This window comes from Typopeltis vanoorti, chromosome 10 (genome assembly GCF_054136105.1).
Source record: "Typopeltis vanoorti isolate ZY-2024b chromosome 10, IOZ_Tvanoo_1.0, whole genome shotgun sequence".
Classification (NCBI taxonomy): Eukaryota; Metazoa; Arthropoda; class Arachnida; order Uropygi; family Thelyphonidae; genus Typopeltis; species Typopeltis vanoorti.
In genome coordinates, this window is record NC_143558.1 from 57,922,720 (window position 1) to 57,939,919 (window position 17,200).

General features: G+C 34.2%; 1 protein-coding gene across 1 annotated transcript in view; it reads right to left on the reverse strand.

Annotated features, from left to right (window-relative positions):
- Window positions 1–17,200, reverse strand: part of LOC150102439 (1-phosphatidylinositol 4,5-bisphosphate phosphodiesterase classes I and II-like) — a 900,535-nt gene that overhangs the window by 436,499 nt on the left and 446,836 nt on the right. Inside the window, exon 6 of the mRNA XM_090399636.1 lies at window positions 6,203–6,287. Coding sequence (XP_090255762.1) covers window positions 6,203–6,287 — 85 coding nt within the window. The remainder of the gene's footprint in view (window positions 1–6,202; window positions 6,288–17,200) is intronic.

Sequence of the window (17,200 nt, forward strand, 5' to 3'; positions counted from 1 at the left end):
TTTCCTTGAATTATGTTTTGAGTGCTGGTGCCTCCCAGTCGACAAAGCAGTGACCAAGCCTTGCAACTTGATCTGTAAAATTGAGGTTGTTCATTTCTTCATGCCAGTCTCCTCTTCTACTATTATCCAAGGACCTGAAGAAGGCAGAAAAAGTGTTTGGATGTTTCTGTTGTTCATATTCTGTTAGAAGAATATCTGTCTGAATCCTCTTAGGATGTGTTTCTTAGGAGATGCTATGAAGTTTAGTGAATGTTTCATAGTTATCAACTGAAGGTATAATTATGTTGATATTATTTTCAATGAACTCATTAAAATGTGGCCAGTTGGCTTTGCTGAGATTCCAAGGGGTATTGATAAGCTGTTTATTCTGGCGATTATAAGTCCTACACTAATTATGGGCAGGATCTGTACTAGTTATGGAGAAAAGGAGGCTTGATAAGTTGAAGTAATAGGAGTTCCTTCCATATCAGTGGTAGCGAAACAGAGGTCTTTAGGGATTGTCTTTGTTCCCCATCTTCCAAAATTGAAAGTTTTAGGTTGTTTGCTATCAAAGAGGATGTGGAGGATGTTTGTTAACATCTAATTTGTCAGTTGCAAGCCTGGGTTGTCATTATTGTATCACCATAATGCACTATGAGAGTTGAAATCCCCAAAAGATGATGCCAGGATGGGCTGGCTGAGGCAGTACAAGGCTTGATCAGTTGAGCAGAAGAGGCTTATATACATTGTAGATTTAGAAGTTTGCAGCCAAATACCAATGAAAGTCACTCTGTGAATGGTCTATAGCAGCGTTTCTCAACTTTTCTAAGCCCAAGCACCAGTAAAATGCCTAAAACAATTCTATGGACCACTAAGCTATGTGAATTTGTTTTAAAATGTACGTGGAGATTACCAACATTTTGGAAAAACTGTGGCTTTTTTGGAAGTTATTCATCATTAATAGCAAGGCACTGGAAGCATCTTCGTGTCTTAATATAGATTTCACATAATAAATCTAAAAGCATGGTTTGAATACATATGGAAACATAATTAAGTTGAATTAAACGATTAAAAGTGTATCATCACTGAACAAAGTTTTAATTTTTATTCAAAAAATAAAGGTATCAGTTTCCAATTTGCTGTGGGCAAATGAATGGGTGTATCAGCACCGTCCCGCTTAAACCCACATTCATCTGCCCACAGCAACTTTTATATTTTATATGTTATCCCCATTTATCTGCCCACACTCATTAAGCTCACCCCACAACAACTTTTTAGGGCCGTTGGTACCATGGGCAAATGCATGGGGAATGTCAGCGCGTTCCCGCTGAAACCTTCATCCACAATGACGTTTATCTTTAATTCCCATTCATCTACCCACAGCAGCTTTTATATTTTATATGTTATCCCCCATTTATCTGCCCATACTCATGAAACTAGCCCACAACAACTTTTATCTTCACGCACTCTCTGATTCGACCTGCGACATATAAACTGTTCCATTCGCAAAGTGCATTGTGAGATGAGGGGAAAAATGTTGTTCTTATCTTACTCCATTCATCATAATACTGAATACAAACTTGACATCCATGGATTCCATCATGGACGACATCCCTTGTCCTGTCCAAACCATCCCCTGCATATACCCAAAAATTTCACTCAGAGCATTCCAAAGCCATTAATGCCCTCCCCATCCACACACACACACACTTCCGGCCAATACAAATCGCTTTATTCCCTTGACAAGTTTTCCATGACCAGCAAAACCATTTAAGACATCCTGTTATGTGAGTCCTTCCCGATATCTATAAACAGTCCAACCCATGATGTCAGTTGCAAAGTGCCATCCACATGGTCAGGCACACTTTCCCGCCAGTGACCATATGCTGATATACCGTATGCATGTGATTTGTACTAATCGTGTTATGATGGTGGTTTTAATTATATCCATCCTGTTTTATCCAGAGGCACAACAGTGGTCACTGTAAATCTGGCAGATTCATTAATCGTGTGGTGGTTTTATTTATATCCAACTCGAGTGCTGCTTGTATTCGTTACTTTGTGATGTGTGTGTTTCTGTACAATCCATGCCGTACGGATGTTGTTGTCTTCATGCGACGGATTCGATGTGCTCGGCTACATATTCCCTCAAGTGATCATATGAGATACAGACCTTCGTTAAACAGGACATGGGCAGCTATCCTTCTCGTCACAGTGAGGGCTGAGCCTCACCGTGACGTCACTTTGCATAACTTTCGTTTCATCCCTGATTTTGGAAATGGATTAATTCCAAAACCAGTAATGAGAACAATTGGAAACTGTAGTCCAAATAAATAATATAATTATGTTACTATTTACTTTTAATGAGATGGTTCAGCTACTCGACCTTTCCAGAGTTGCAGGATATATGGCTCAATATTGGTCAACTTTCAGTTGAAAATCGGCACACACACTAAGACGATTTCTGTATTTTGATTTTATTTGAAGGAGCGATGAAAATCCTTACTCACAAAGATAGGTTGTAGAAAACTGCATGATGATTTTCAGTGCTTGTTCAGATAATTCGGAAATTCACTTCTTACTGAAGACGAGATCCAGAATCGAGCCAAACCAAGATTGTGGAATTGCATTTTAAGTCCACTGTCACTTGAAATCTCAATTAACTGTTCTTTTTTCAATAACGAAAGGTTATTCTCATGACTATAAGCCTGAAATAAATCTCGAACCCACAGAAATTTCTCATAAAAGTTATTCGGAAAATATGTTTCCAAATTCTGTTTCAGAGATTTGATGTGGTCACAAACCCTTTCCAGAAACTCAGAATCAACAAAAATATCATTTGCCGCTAAAAAGGATTCCAATGTTGGAAAAGGTGCAAATTATCTGTCTTTTACATAACTAATGCACAACACCAGTTTTTTTTTTTCTCTCAAATGCCTTTATTTTGTCGTAGGCATCAAGAACAGTTAAAGAATTTCCCTGAAGGGAGAGATTTAGTTCATTTAATTTAAAAAAATGTCTGAAAGATAGGATAGTGTTGATAACCATGCTTTGCCAACAAGGAGTGATGCAAAATTAGAATTACGTTCATTTACAAACAATAAAACTTCATGCCTTAATTGAAATAATCTTGTTAGTACTTTGTCCCTTGAAAGACAGCGAATTTCAGAATGAAGCAAAATTGTATATATTCAATGCCCATTTCATCGCAGAGTACTGAAAATCACCTGTTATTTAACAGTCAAGCATTAATAAAATTAACTAGCTTTGCAGCATTGTATAGCACAGTTTTAAATTCTGGTAGCATTCCTTTGGAGGCCAACCTTTCCCTATGTATGAAACAATATACCAGATTCATATCTGGGGCCACTTCCTTGACCATAGAAACAACCCCCAACTATGCCTGCCTGTAAGGCATACATACGGTATGGGAAATTGCTCGAGTGCTACATTTGGGACGATCTGCAACCCTACGTAGAATTTCCTCTGTAACACATGGCGCCCTCACACTCCTTGCACGCCCTGTATGCCACTGACAAAGGAGCCCATTTTGCACAGATACCAGTGCAATCGCTGAAAGGTTTTATGATCAGGCGTCTGGTTGGAAAGAGCTTTCGGTACAGTCTTTGGGCTTCCCTCGCATTCCCGTCCGCAGCTCCATAAATGAAATGCATGTCAGCCGACTCCTGATTTGTAAAAGAATCCATTCTTTTTGCACTCCACAGTAGAAATAACGACCACTGCAAAAACTAGTGCTTATAAGTGCTCACTGGAAAGCACCCTCTAGCACTTCACCGCTTGAGTTCGAACCATGCATTGCAGGATGAAAAATGCTTGTTTAGGTCTGTTCTATCACCCCTTAAGGTTTGGTCCAAGAGTTCTGAATCACCCTGTATATATATATATATATATTAGGAGAATTCATTTTTACTCGGTAGGAATATTATAAAATAAGTTTAATGACTATTACCGAGAGAAAAGATGGCAAGATATATTTAACAAGATACTACTAGTTTACTAGTTTCGTTACAAGAACATCATCAGGTATCATACTCAAAGAAATATATAAAAAATTACAGAGACTTAAAATTGTATTAACAGAACAAGTGAAAAACAGTAGCATGTTTGAAAAAATGCAAGTATGAGTTCCATACAAACGAATACTACGCGCTGTCGCGAGTGCGCCAGTACTGAACAGAAGCAACGTATGCGTCCGAGAGATTGTAACTCAGGCTGTTGTTGATATGAGAGGAATCTAGAGAAATTTCTCTTGATTCAACAATCTTTCTTTAGAGTTCATCGTAGCACACATGGATATTAGCAGTTTGAGTCCAGTTTACAATGTGCTGGCGGCCTTCGTCTGAGTTAGCAGAAAAGAGAACGTGGCTAGAGAGAGCGCTAGCTCTAGTCCTGTTATAGGAGATATCTCTACGGTGTTCATCCAAACGTAGAAGGATGGATTTGGCAGTCTCTCTCTCTCTCTCTCTCTCTCTCTCTATATATATATATATATATATATATATAGAGAGAGAGAGAGAGAGAGAGAGAGACAGAGAGAGAGAGAGAGAGAGAGAGAGAGAGAGAGAGAGAGAGAGAGAGAGAGAGAGAGGGAGGGAAATAAGCAAAGTTTTATTCTTATGGAGCACCACCTTTGAATCAGAATGTGTTTTTTGATGGCAGCTCTTTTTAAATTAAAAAATTATTAAAAATATTAATGATCATGCATTGGTATTATTGCCTAACTTTGCTGTATTTTGACCAATCTTTAGAAGTCGAAATTGGAAATGCAGATGGTGATGAATGAACATTATATTAATGATAAGTAAAATAGAACTACAATGAAAATTTAAAATAAAAAAAAAATTTAAAACCTACATTATAAGCAAGAGAGTTTAAAAGTGAACAAATTATATTTAAAAGATAACATATGAAAACAGAAATTAAATTTGGTAATGAATGATTAATGTTAATGAGAAATAGCAACATAAAACCTGAATAGATTAAAAGTCAAAATACATTAATAGAATTTAAAACTTGAAAACCGTGAAGCACGAAAAAAGGACTAATGTAAGGCCATTTCAGGATAGCAATCATCAAAATAAAGAAATAATTTTGTAGTGCCCATTTTAATTATATGCCATGTCAATGATCCCGCAGCATTTTGATTGGCGGAATGATTTTTGTTAGGGAGTTGCCAAACCTCAAATGTAATGTAGGGGTATTGAATATTGACAGTATTGCGATGTATTTCTATCACTATGGCTATTGATATTCTTAATTTTGTTCATTTTTTTTAAGTTAAGAATAATTACTTTTTCTATTTGTGGAATGTGATTGTGTTTGACTGTATGTGCTGCTATTTCTGTGGTTTGTAGCTTTTGGAGTTTGGCTAGTTTGTTTTTTTGGTCTTCTTGTGGAAAAAAAATCAGGCATGATATATGAAAGTTATGGTAATGCTAATACAAGTGGGAATGAAGTGATGTAATCACAGACCCAAGATAGATGGCATTGCAGTTTAGTTGGCAAGGAAAGTAATAAACCAATTGCAACACTGTAGAATTTTATGGGTTTTTTTTGTTTTCTGTTATTTTTAAGTGATTTGATAATTTTGAATAACTCATGAAAACAACTTTTTGGAATGGTTAAATATACATTTTACACCTTTGTATATATATTTTCCGTATAGAAATTTCAAAATTGTGTTATAAGGAATACTAATTTTCTCACAAAAGTTTGCAGCTTTTATTTTAGCCATCAAATTGAAATTGTTGGGGATGGGCACAGTGTAAGAAAACCTATTTTAGATGGTTCCCAGTTTAAATCTTTGGTAACTGCAGTGTATTTATATGTCCCTATATAGAAATCATTACAGAAACTCAGGCAAGAAACAAAACACTTAAGATTCAGTTTCCATAGGTTCCTAATAGTATCATATTACTTGCTGGATAGTGGTAGAAAGAAAGTGACATCTGTTATCACATGATGTAAATATGCATTCTTTTTTTGTGTGTTCACTCTGGATATATGATGAGATACTTATCACAAACAGATGTTTTATATTAAATGCTTTATTATTATTATTTTTTTTTTTTACAAAATTTATGTGCATAGTAAGTTCATGTTTGTGCGTTATATTAGTATTAATAATCAAAATACATATGTTCTGTCCCAACAAAAGTGTAGCATTATTATACATATCCTTTGAATACTTAAAAATACTTACTTTTCCTGTTGGAAGATTACATAATTCCAAAGCTTTTTCTACTCTTTTTTTATCATCTTTGTGCTGACAAAACATCTTGACAATGCTGAAACACAATAAAGATATCACTTACTGTTTTTCCACACACACACACACACACACACACACACACACACACACACACACACACACACACACACACACACATATTTTTTTTCTGAAATGTATATGTACACTCTAATGTCATTATAGTAATACAATATACTACAAAGTTGAATATACTGAAATATACTATTTCAGTGAGTTATCACATTATGGATTCAAGTAAACTGCCATCAATTCTCTTCTCCCATGATAAATCACACTCAATATCACATAAAAATATATTACTCTAGTTATCTGAGTAGATGAAATGTATAAACATAAAACTATAAAAGAATAATTGAATTTAAGTGCACCATACAAAACTCATCTCAGTGAAATATTCAAACCTTAACTGCAATTTAGTAAAATTCTGTGAAATGTTTGCGGTTAAGTACTTGGTTTTTTAACTGCTTTTTGCATACAGAATCTATAATATTTTTTCCCATGTGCTATAATCAAATGTACATTATTTGTGTACTATAAGTTTATAGACTTATGAAACACCAACTGAGAAATAATGTGAAGGGTTTAGTATTTTCAGGGAGGATAAACAAGAAAGGATTGGGGAGGGGTACTGCTTATGATAGTAGATGAATTGCAGCCAAAAAGATTATGAAATAGGCAAGAGGATGGCTGTTCATTTGAAGCAGTTTGGTGTGAGATATCAAGACCAATAAGACAAAATATATGGCTGGTTGCTGCTATACAATAGGAGGTTCCAGTGATGATCTGGAAGACATGCATCAGCAAATTAGTGCAGGTCGAATAATTATTATGGGTGACTTAAATCATGGAGATATAGATTTGGGAGAAGAAAGATCAGATGGCAGGAAGGAAATGGAATTTATACACCTAATGAGAGATAATTTACTAGAGACAGGATATATGATGGAGGGGATTCGGGATGGGAGAGTATTGGATATGGTCATGGGATCAGAAGAGCTATTCAAAGCTAAGGTGGCCACATTTGTCTCCAATTGGGGAAAGTGACCATTCGGATATTGTAAAACATGAGGAATATTCTGTCAAGAAGGGAGGGGGTATACGTGGAACTACAAGGTAGGTGATTATGAAAAGCTTAGGAGGAAGCTTGAAGCTGTGCCATGACATAAAACTCTGCAAGGAATTTCTAGTGCATGGGCGATAGTTTTTTTTTAAAAAATGTGTAGTTCCCACCCTACTAAAGGTTATTATAACCTATAGTACCTTATGTACTGTGGATGGGCTAAGTTTTTTTTTTTTTTTTGCTTTTTATCAGTTTTACACACACACACTCTCTCTCTCTCTCTCGGTCCAGAAACCCTGCTCTAGATACCAAACATGGAACTTTTTTTTTCAAGCCACTTCAGGCCTCCAATAAGTGGGACGATGGTCTTACACCAGGTGATAAAATTCATCTGCCACCTAAAGACAATCACAAACATCCATGCTCACAGCAGGATTTGAACCTGTGACCTGTTGGTATTTTCCCCTTAACTTAACCACTCGGCCAACCAGACCAGCTATTAAGTTAAAGGGAATCTAGATGAAGCAATATTAAATTGTATATCTATACTCATGGGGGTTAATCAGGAAGGCATGTGATAGATTGATGAGTAATATCATTAAGCATGAACTGCAAAAAAAAAAAAGAGAAAATGATATCATGTACATATCGCTTCATGAAAGATAAGGGTGTAAACCCAATAACTACTGTCTGATAACATGCCTGCCAACTATGCTTAACTGTTCACTGCAATCATAACCAATTCCATATAACATTACTTATCAGATAAACAAACGAAGAAAACCACTAAATAAGAATAAATAAATAAATAAATTTCATTTTCCACTGCATGTCAAGCTCAATGGCCTGTTCACAGCCAAGTGACAGGCGAATGAAACACACACACACAAACACACATCTGTTCACCTGCCTACAGAAACAATGAACAATTCTTTTTAACTGTAGGAGAAAAAGTAAATAATATCAAATAAATTCAATGACTTCCACTGGCACAATAAAGTGTTGATATGATGAAAGTTTCAATTTTGCATGCTGCTGTTTGGAATTGTAGCCAAAGTAACTATGACTCTGAGGTCAGCATACTGTGTCTATTAATTGCATATATTTTCTGACTCACCTGTTGATTTTATAAGAAGATAAACTCTTTTGCCTCAGTATGAGATCAGTTAACTCACTTTCAGGAGAAAAGCCTTTATAAAGTTCTCTGTATCCTAGATAAACCACATCTCTCAAACCATTTAATATTTTTGTATATGTTCCCTGGTTTCAGTATGCTTGTTTTGCATAATGAAAACCCTGCCATCACATTGTGAAATGGTTAACTCCCTTTCAGATGAAAAGTCCTTACATTCAATTCCCATCTAGGATGCATTTCTCAAATCACTGATAGGAATTGAACTGGAGGTAGTGGTACTAAAATGACCTTCCATAAAGCTTATTTTGTATTATCGCTTTTTAATGGCTTGTAAATGTAGATTACACTCATCTCCAGTGGCAGTTTGTGGGGATGCTGCAACTTTCCAAATATACATACACACTTTAAGTACAGTGTATACGCATTTGTATAAAATATCAAAATTATGGTAAAAATTTTAAAAAAAAATTAAACATGAAAAAATATTGTTTATTACCAATAAAATTATACAGTTTAGTATAATTCAAAATTACTTAAAAATAAAATATATTCTTGTTTTGTTTCATAAAAAATAGTTTATTATAATTAAAAATTACTTAAAATTAAAATCTATTATCATAATCCCAATAATGTTCTAAATAAAAAAAACTATAACAAACGTTATGTGTTTAATTGTAATGTCGAAATATTTAAAGAGACGACGGAGTAAACACGAACACTCTACTACTGGCGCAAACTGCATATAAACAACAGTGGAACTGCGCGACAGACAGTGCCGCATTACGCTAATAGCTCGCATCCCACTATGACGCAGGATTAGCTCTACTGACAGTGCAACGCTTGGATTTGCACGGTGCGACAATTTTTTTTGGGGGGGGGGGGGGAGGCCAAAATGAAAGTGAATAAAATGAAGATGTGGAATAAATAATAATAATATTGCATAAGATCGCAGTTTTTATAATAAGTTGGCCAGTGACTTATTATGCCCATGATGCTGTTTCTATTTCCGACAATCCGTCGACCAATGATACTCGCGTAATGCTCTTCGGTAATCGAAGCTATGTGAGTCATTCTTCGCTTACTCTCTTTCCCTCTCGCCTCTCCTCTCTATTCCTTGCATATGCAACAATGGAGTCTGCAATAAAACTGCATTTAAAAGTTAATTATGCGATATTATATTTCCATCTTGTGCTTGTTAACTTACTATGTAATTGAATTTTCCACTGTTAGCTGGTGTTAAATTCTGAATGAGAAAAATTATAATATAATAGTATCTCATTCAGAGTTTAACATAATCTGCCATTCCCAAGGCCAATTTTGTTCATCAGAATAAATGTTAAAATATTACCTACTGTTGTGTGTCACTATTTTGTATAATATATTGTAATATATTTGTAAAAACTTGTAGTTGTTAGTTGTATTAATCATGCTAATTCTTATATTGGGTATGCATACATTTGAACTAAACACGGGAACTTGGAACTTAATCCGATTATATGAATTACTGCTTAAGGCAAGACACGTGCACTAGAAAACGAGTCATATACGAAGTAATTGAAATTTTCACTAGAGTCCTTCTCTTAGAGTAGTGTTTCTCAAAGTGTGGTACGTGGACTCTCGGGGGTCCGCGAAAGGTCTTCAGGGGGTTCGTGGCAATTTTCGGCTATGCATCATTAACGCATGGAATAATATTTAAGTTTGAGATCGTAAAACGTTCTCAAAGCTGTATAGTAGACAATCAAAACCATATGGTGCATCGGCAACATATGGTTTTGTTTGAGTGAACGTGTTAAAACTAAGAAATATATAGTGAATGTGTTTCAGATGTTATGGAATTCAGTTGAAGGGAATTAGCATTTCAACTGAACTGTCGGCTTGTCTTTGTCAATTAGTAGAGCGATCTTTTGTTAATACCGCACCAATCATGTGAACGTCTTCATAGCTGCTTTATCTCTACTGGCCTGCCATTGCTGTCTGTTTCGTGTTCTGCTTTCACTAGCCATTTGTTGAAGGACTGTTCGTTAAATACGGTAATTTTTTTTAGCTTTCAAATTCTTAAGTATGAATCACTGGTTAAAGACTGGATTTTTAAAATGCGCAAAAGAGAGGAACATAGTAGATACAAGTAGCTGTCAGCAACAAGAAAATGTTGATATTGTATCTGGATCAAGTGAAATTGATAAGTGTGTGTCGTCTGACATCTCTAAAGAACCAACTAGGAAGAAGATGAGAAAACTTCGTAAGTACGATATAAATTACTTGAAATGTGGATTTTCATCGACGGGAAATGAAGAGGAACCTATTCCATTATGTGTAATTTGCGGTGAAACTTTAAAAAATGAAGGCATGAAACCATGTAATTTAAATCGCCATTTTGAATCGAAACATAATGAACGCAAGGACAAACCTTTCGAATGTTTTCAAAATAAATTAAAAAAATTAAAAGAATCTCAAAAAGTGATGTCGATCGTGTCATGTGGTGAAAACACCACAATAGAAGAACAACTTTTAGAACTAGCTTCTGATGGTTTCCTAAAAAATAAATACAGCGAGAATACGTTATCAACATTTTGGCTACAAATACAGAATGAATTTCCTGACTTAACAGATAAAGCTCTAAAGTTCATTTTTCTATTAAGACGAAGAAGAGGAATCGCATTATAGATGTCGAACCGCGTCTGAGATTGAAATTAACAACTATAGAGCCAAATTTTGCTGAAATTTTATCTCACCATAAGCAATTTCACTCCTCTCATTGATGATAAATTATTTCAAGTAAGTAAAACTTTATGGTATCAAAAATAAATCATATTTCTTGTTTACATGAACATATAAATTCAAATAAAATAGATGTTTAATTTTTTAATATTTTAAATTAATTTATCATTTTAATTAATTTATTTTTAATTGGTCCGCGGATATCTGAAGTGTGGGAAACACTGTCTTAGAGTAACGGCCGTCGATACTGTAATCTCCAGAACGTTTCACTTGTTTTTGAGCGTGTATTAAGGAAAATTGATTTTGCTCAGTGTTAGTGACTGTTACAGTGATAAGATTTTTTTTGAGTTTTATGTAAATTTGTAGTTAGTACAGTGTTTCAACTCCATTAATTACTAAATAATACCACACTAATAATAATATTTTATTGAAGGGTTTAAAACAATTTTATATTCAAATAGATTACAATGTCCGATAAAAGAAAAAACTATCAGGTACAGAATATCGCAAACGGAAACTGGAAAAAGAACGTGATATTCAAAAACATAGCGGGACTTTACTTAAATATCTAAAAACTGAATCAGCTGATGTAGGGCAGGAGGAACTAAGTAAATGTACCGAAACCAATGATTCGGTACATTTACTTCTAACTCGGATCCCAATAACATAGACATTGCAAGGAATCTCGAAAATGAGACTGATATGACAATTTCCGAATCTAGAGATTAAAGTGATGAACTTGATAGGTACACTGATCCAGCTAGATGGAATCCTTCTTTAAGCCGAAAGACTGGAAATCGTAAAAAAGGGCCCGCCAGAGAAACCAAACAGTGATTTCATTTTTCCGCGCAGCTCTAATGGTAGGAAATTTTCATTAAATTTTTACACCAGGGAACTAAACAATGGAGAACATATTAATCGATCATGGTTAGTGTATTCAAAAGAAAACGATTCTGTATTTTGTTTCTGCTGTAAGTTGTTTTCCTGTAATATAATGTCATTCACTACTGATGGGTATAATGATTGGGGTCATTTGTATGTGTATCATAATGAACACGAGAAATCCAAAAACCATTTGGAGTCCCATAAAAAGTGGATTGAATTATAGTCCAGGCTTAAATTAGAACAGACAATTGATTCAATGCAGCAAAAGTTATTAAATTCAGGAATTCGGCACTGAAGGAGCATAATAGAACGCCTAATTGCTGTTGTCCAGTTCTCGGGTCAACAATGCTTACCATTTCGTGGAACATCTGATAATTTATATGACCCTAATAATGGAAATTTTTTTACAGTTTGTTGAACTGATTGCCAGATTTGACAGTGCTATGTCTGAACATTTAATGAGTAGCTTGTGGTTCGGCCCAACATTATCTTGGGAAAAATATTCAAAATGAATTGATTGCTCTCCTCTCTGGAACCATAAAAAAACAAATAATTTCTATGGTTGAGAAAGCTAAATATTACAGCATAGTTGCAGACTGTACTCCCGATGTAAGCCACATTGAACAATTAACATTAATTGTAAGATTTGTTAATACAGATCCAACTGATATCAACATTCATGAACATTTTCTTCGTTTCATTCCTGTAGAAGCCACTACAGGCTCAGCGTTAACCAAATGTATCGTAAGAAAATTTTCAGACATGAATATTCCAATCGCAAACATGCGTGGCCAGGGTTATGACAATGGATCGAACATGAAAGGAAAGCATTCAGGAGATCAACAATGCATTAGGGACTTGAACCCAAGAGCTTTTTATATCCCTTGCTGTTCTCATTCTCTCAACTTGGTGGTCGATGATGCCGCAATGTCATCTAGAGAAGGGATTTCATTTTTTGAAACGGTTCAGAAATTTTATGCGTTTTTCTCAGCGTCAACGCTGCGTTGGGGAATCCTTAAGACACATATTACAATCTTAACGCCCAAGCCATTAAGTATAACTCGCTGAGAATCTAGAATCGATGCTATTCGTCCTTTAAGATACTATATTGAGGAGTTTTATTATGCACTGATAGAAATGGCTGATGATGAGTCAGTAGACAAAATGGTGAGACACGAAGCTGAAACCCTTGCTCTAAAACTTAGAGACTTTAAATTTTTATGTTGTCTGGTTATATGGCACTATGTTTTAAATGAAATTAATGTTGAAGTAAACTGTTGCAAAGCATAAAGATGGAATTGTCTAGCGCCATAACAACATTGGGTAATGTTCTTAAAAGTCTTAAGAATCTCAGAAATGATAAATCATTTCAAAATTTTCTTGTCGATGCTACAACATTAGCTGAGAAAGTCAAAGCTGATGCTGATTTGAAACCAACATTCTAAAGTACCAGATTGCGTCAGCAGAAAAAGCAGCATGATTATGAAGCAAGAGATGAACCTATTTTAGATCCCAAAACAAAATTCAAAGTTGAGTTTTTCTTTTTTATTATTGATGTTGCAACTAATTCCATTGAAGAAAGGTTCGAGCAATTGGAACATCACAGTTAACATTTTTCATTTTTATATAACATCTCTAAATTAAAATCTGAGACGACAAATGAGCTCTTAGACAATTGTAAAAACCTAGAAGCCGTTTTAACACATGAAGAAAATAGAGATATCGATGCAATTGAGCTATGTGATGAACTGAAAGTAGTGTCCAAATTAGTACCAGAAAATACCGCCAATTGAAGTTTTTCGTTTTATTGTTGAAAATAACTTTGCTCCGAATGTCGCTGTCGCCCTAAGAATATTACTGACATTGCCTGTGACGGTTGCAAGTGGTGAGCGTAGTTTCTCAAAACTGAATCTTATTAAAACTTACGCTCAACAATGGCCGAAACTAGACTGGAAGGTCTTGCCATGATTTCAATTGAACATGAAATCGATCAGAAATTAGACTATGCAGACCTAATTTCTGATTTTGTAAATATGAAAGCAAGAAAAATGTATTTTTAATCAGTAGATACTAAAAACATTATAAATTCTAATTAAAATAATGTGAAAATGGTGCTAAAACTATAACGTGTACATTCTATAGTTAAGTGTAACTCAACAGTTCACCATTGTACAAGTGAAGATCATTCCATATATGTAAGTAATAAATTATTACTACATTTCATTTAATTGTCAACTGATGAAGTCGATGATTTATTTTATGAATATGCAGTATTTTAATCACTTTATCAGTGCATTATTATTAATGGTACTATATTTAAAATTAATGGTCATGAAGCTAATGTTGAACATAATGGTTTTCAAAATTCCAAAAGTTAATTTGAGGTTGGTGCTGGGGCGGCAAGTAATGGATTGCACGGGGCGACAAAAATTCTAGAGCCGGCCTTGCTATGACGTGCATATATGCTTGCGCGCATAGCAATATGACACTGTGGTAAACACAGTGCTGCTAGCGTCCCTTGGCCTTCTAAGTGCTACAAGATGGATTTTTATTATTTTTTATACAAAATAAGAGAATTATATAGGATTGTGGATGATAAAATTAAATATTACAAGCAAATATAAATAAATATATTTAGATATCGAGAAAAATTGGGGGTGCTGCAGTTCTGCAGTACCTATATATTTGATATATAACTTTCATCGCTCTCTAGAGAAAACTTTTAAGACAAATTTTTGTATACACTTTGTTAACAAAGTGTATACAAAAAAAGTTCTATTATACATCTATAACTATATTAAACCTCACCGGCCATTATGGATCAAATACGCATCCTCATATGCGTATTTGATCCATAATATAGTTATATCCATCATATATTTCAATGTAATATCAATGGTATTACAATTTTAATATGCACTTCGCATCCATGATAAACTTGACGTCTATAGACGTCTTGGCCGGTAGCGTGGTTAAATGAAGATATATGTAAAAACTAAACTTCACTGAAAAGCATATCGATCTCATAGTAAATAGTAACATTTTGCGAATAAATTTAATAATTATGTAATAAATTGTGACTGACTAGTATGAATCATAAAAAAATCTTCAAAGTGAAGATTTTTTTATGCATCCATGAAAAATGAGATAAAGTGATTCCATTTCGATAAATGAATAAACAAATGTAATGTATATCGTGCATCCAACACTTTTCAAAATCGGCGAGCTTAGCATCAGGATTTGTAGTAAATCATTGATTAAGAATCTAGATTTTATTTATTCAGTGCGCCCCTTCAAAACTTATCCATAAGATTTACTTAAGATCTTTTGTATAATGTCTGATAAAAACTCATTCGCCAGCCGAATATTTGATATTATAACTTTCATCGCTCTCTCTAGAGAAAACTTTTAAGACAAATTTATCTAGTGATAGTACGACATGTGTGTAGCCCGTAAAAAGACAATCATTCTTGAAATAGCTTTCAGATGGAATTTTATTACATCTCATAAGTCTGTTCGCTACTTCTATCTACAATTTAATCTCGAGCAACACGTCACGTTCCCTTGGATGTAACTTGTATTTGTTTCAGAAGATAAATACTTCTGATTGAAAATATTGTGTGAGTTATTCCCTTTAAATCTCACGGGCTTTGATAGAGTTTACTCTAACTTGTTATTAATCACACTAATGGAGCAGTAGTGGATTAAGTGGTAGCACTTTGTTCTGGCTCTTTCTCTCATCTAACCGATTACAATCAATGGTGGTACAGTCCACAATGTATTATTTTGTCTTTCTGCTCAGCTGATAATTCAGATAGTACATTAAAAGAAAGACATCAGAGCTGAGAAAACTCAGCTCTGATGTCTTTTTTTTAATGTCTGCAATTCTTTAAATGTTGCTTGATATATGAAAAACGATCGTATTCTGAGAGTTCTGCGATTTGGTTTTATTTATTTCACTGAAATAATATACAAATTAGAAAGAAATTAATGAATTATCCAGAAGGGAGGATTTCTACAAAACTTTGAATGGGAAGGCTCACTGTCCTTCTCTCTGCCGGTCTTATATAGAACACAAAAACAATCAACAGACAACACAATGTCTTTACAACTTTAGCTGCTTGATCGTAATTCCAAACGACGACTTCTCTCTCTCGTCATCGCGCAGGCATGACAAGTTGTCTTTTTTGTTTCTCCGCACATACTGAAGACAGGGGATAACTGAAACGCTTTTGCTTATATGGTCAACAATTAACGTATAAGCATTCACAAGTTATTTTATGATTAAATCAGGTTTTCAAAAAATTATTCCAAATTCTCTTTTTTAGGCTACTCGTTTGACTTCCAGATTAAAAGTTAGTAATCGCAATGCTTCTTTATTTCGAATACGATTAAATGGTACCAACGGTTTTTCCTCCCTTTTTAATACCGTTCTCAAATATCTGCCAACCTGTTCTAAACGCTGAATATTCATTAACTTCTTAATATCTGTATTACAGAGATCTAAAAAATTCCAGTACGTTTACAGACTGAATTCTCAATTGCCATGGGAATATTTAAACTAGCGCTGACTAAATAAAACGACATAAAAGTTATGCTATAACATGAAATCCAAATTCAGCATTTTCACCCATGAAATATTGAATACGGTTGGTAAATTCATTTGCAATCTACAGTGCGTTTACGCAAATAAAATGAATTGAGGAGTTGTTAGAAACTGCAGATCTCACTAATTTAGCATGAGTAATCTGCATATTACCATGGCCGACGGCTATAGGCTCCAGAAGAGTAAATACCTGCTCGGGGCGATACATTTGCAAGCATGGCATTCTATCAATATATAAAAAACTTTTTTTTTCTTTTTTTGTGAAATCTTCATCACTGTAATTTTGTAATTCTAATTATATTAAAATAATTTTAAAATAAAAAATAAGAAAGTTTTTATTTCATGCAATACAGATTTTCTCTTATCATTATCGTAATTTTATTATTGTAAATTTGTAATTACGATTATATTAAAATAAAAATGACCAGATTAGTAGGAATTTTTTTTTTATTTCATGAAGTAGATATTTTCTGTTTTTTTTTTTTTTTTTTTTTTTTTAAAGTAAAAAAGGGGTAAAAAAAATGC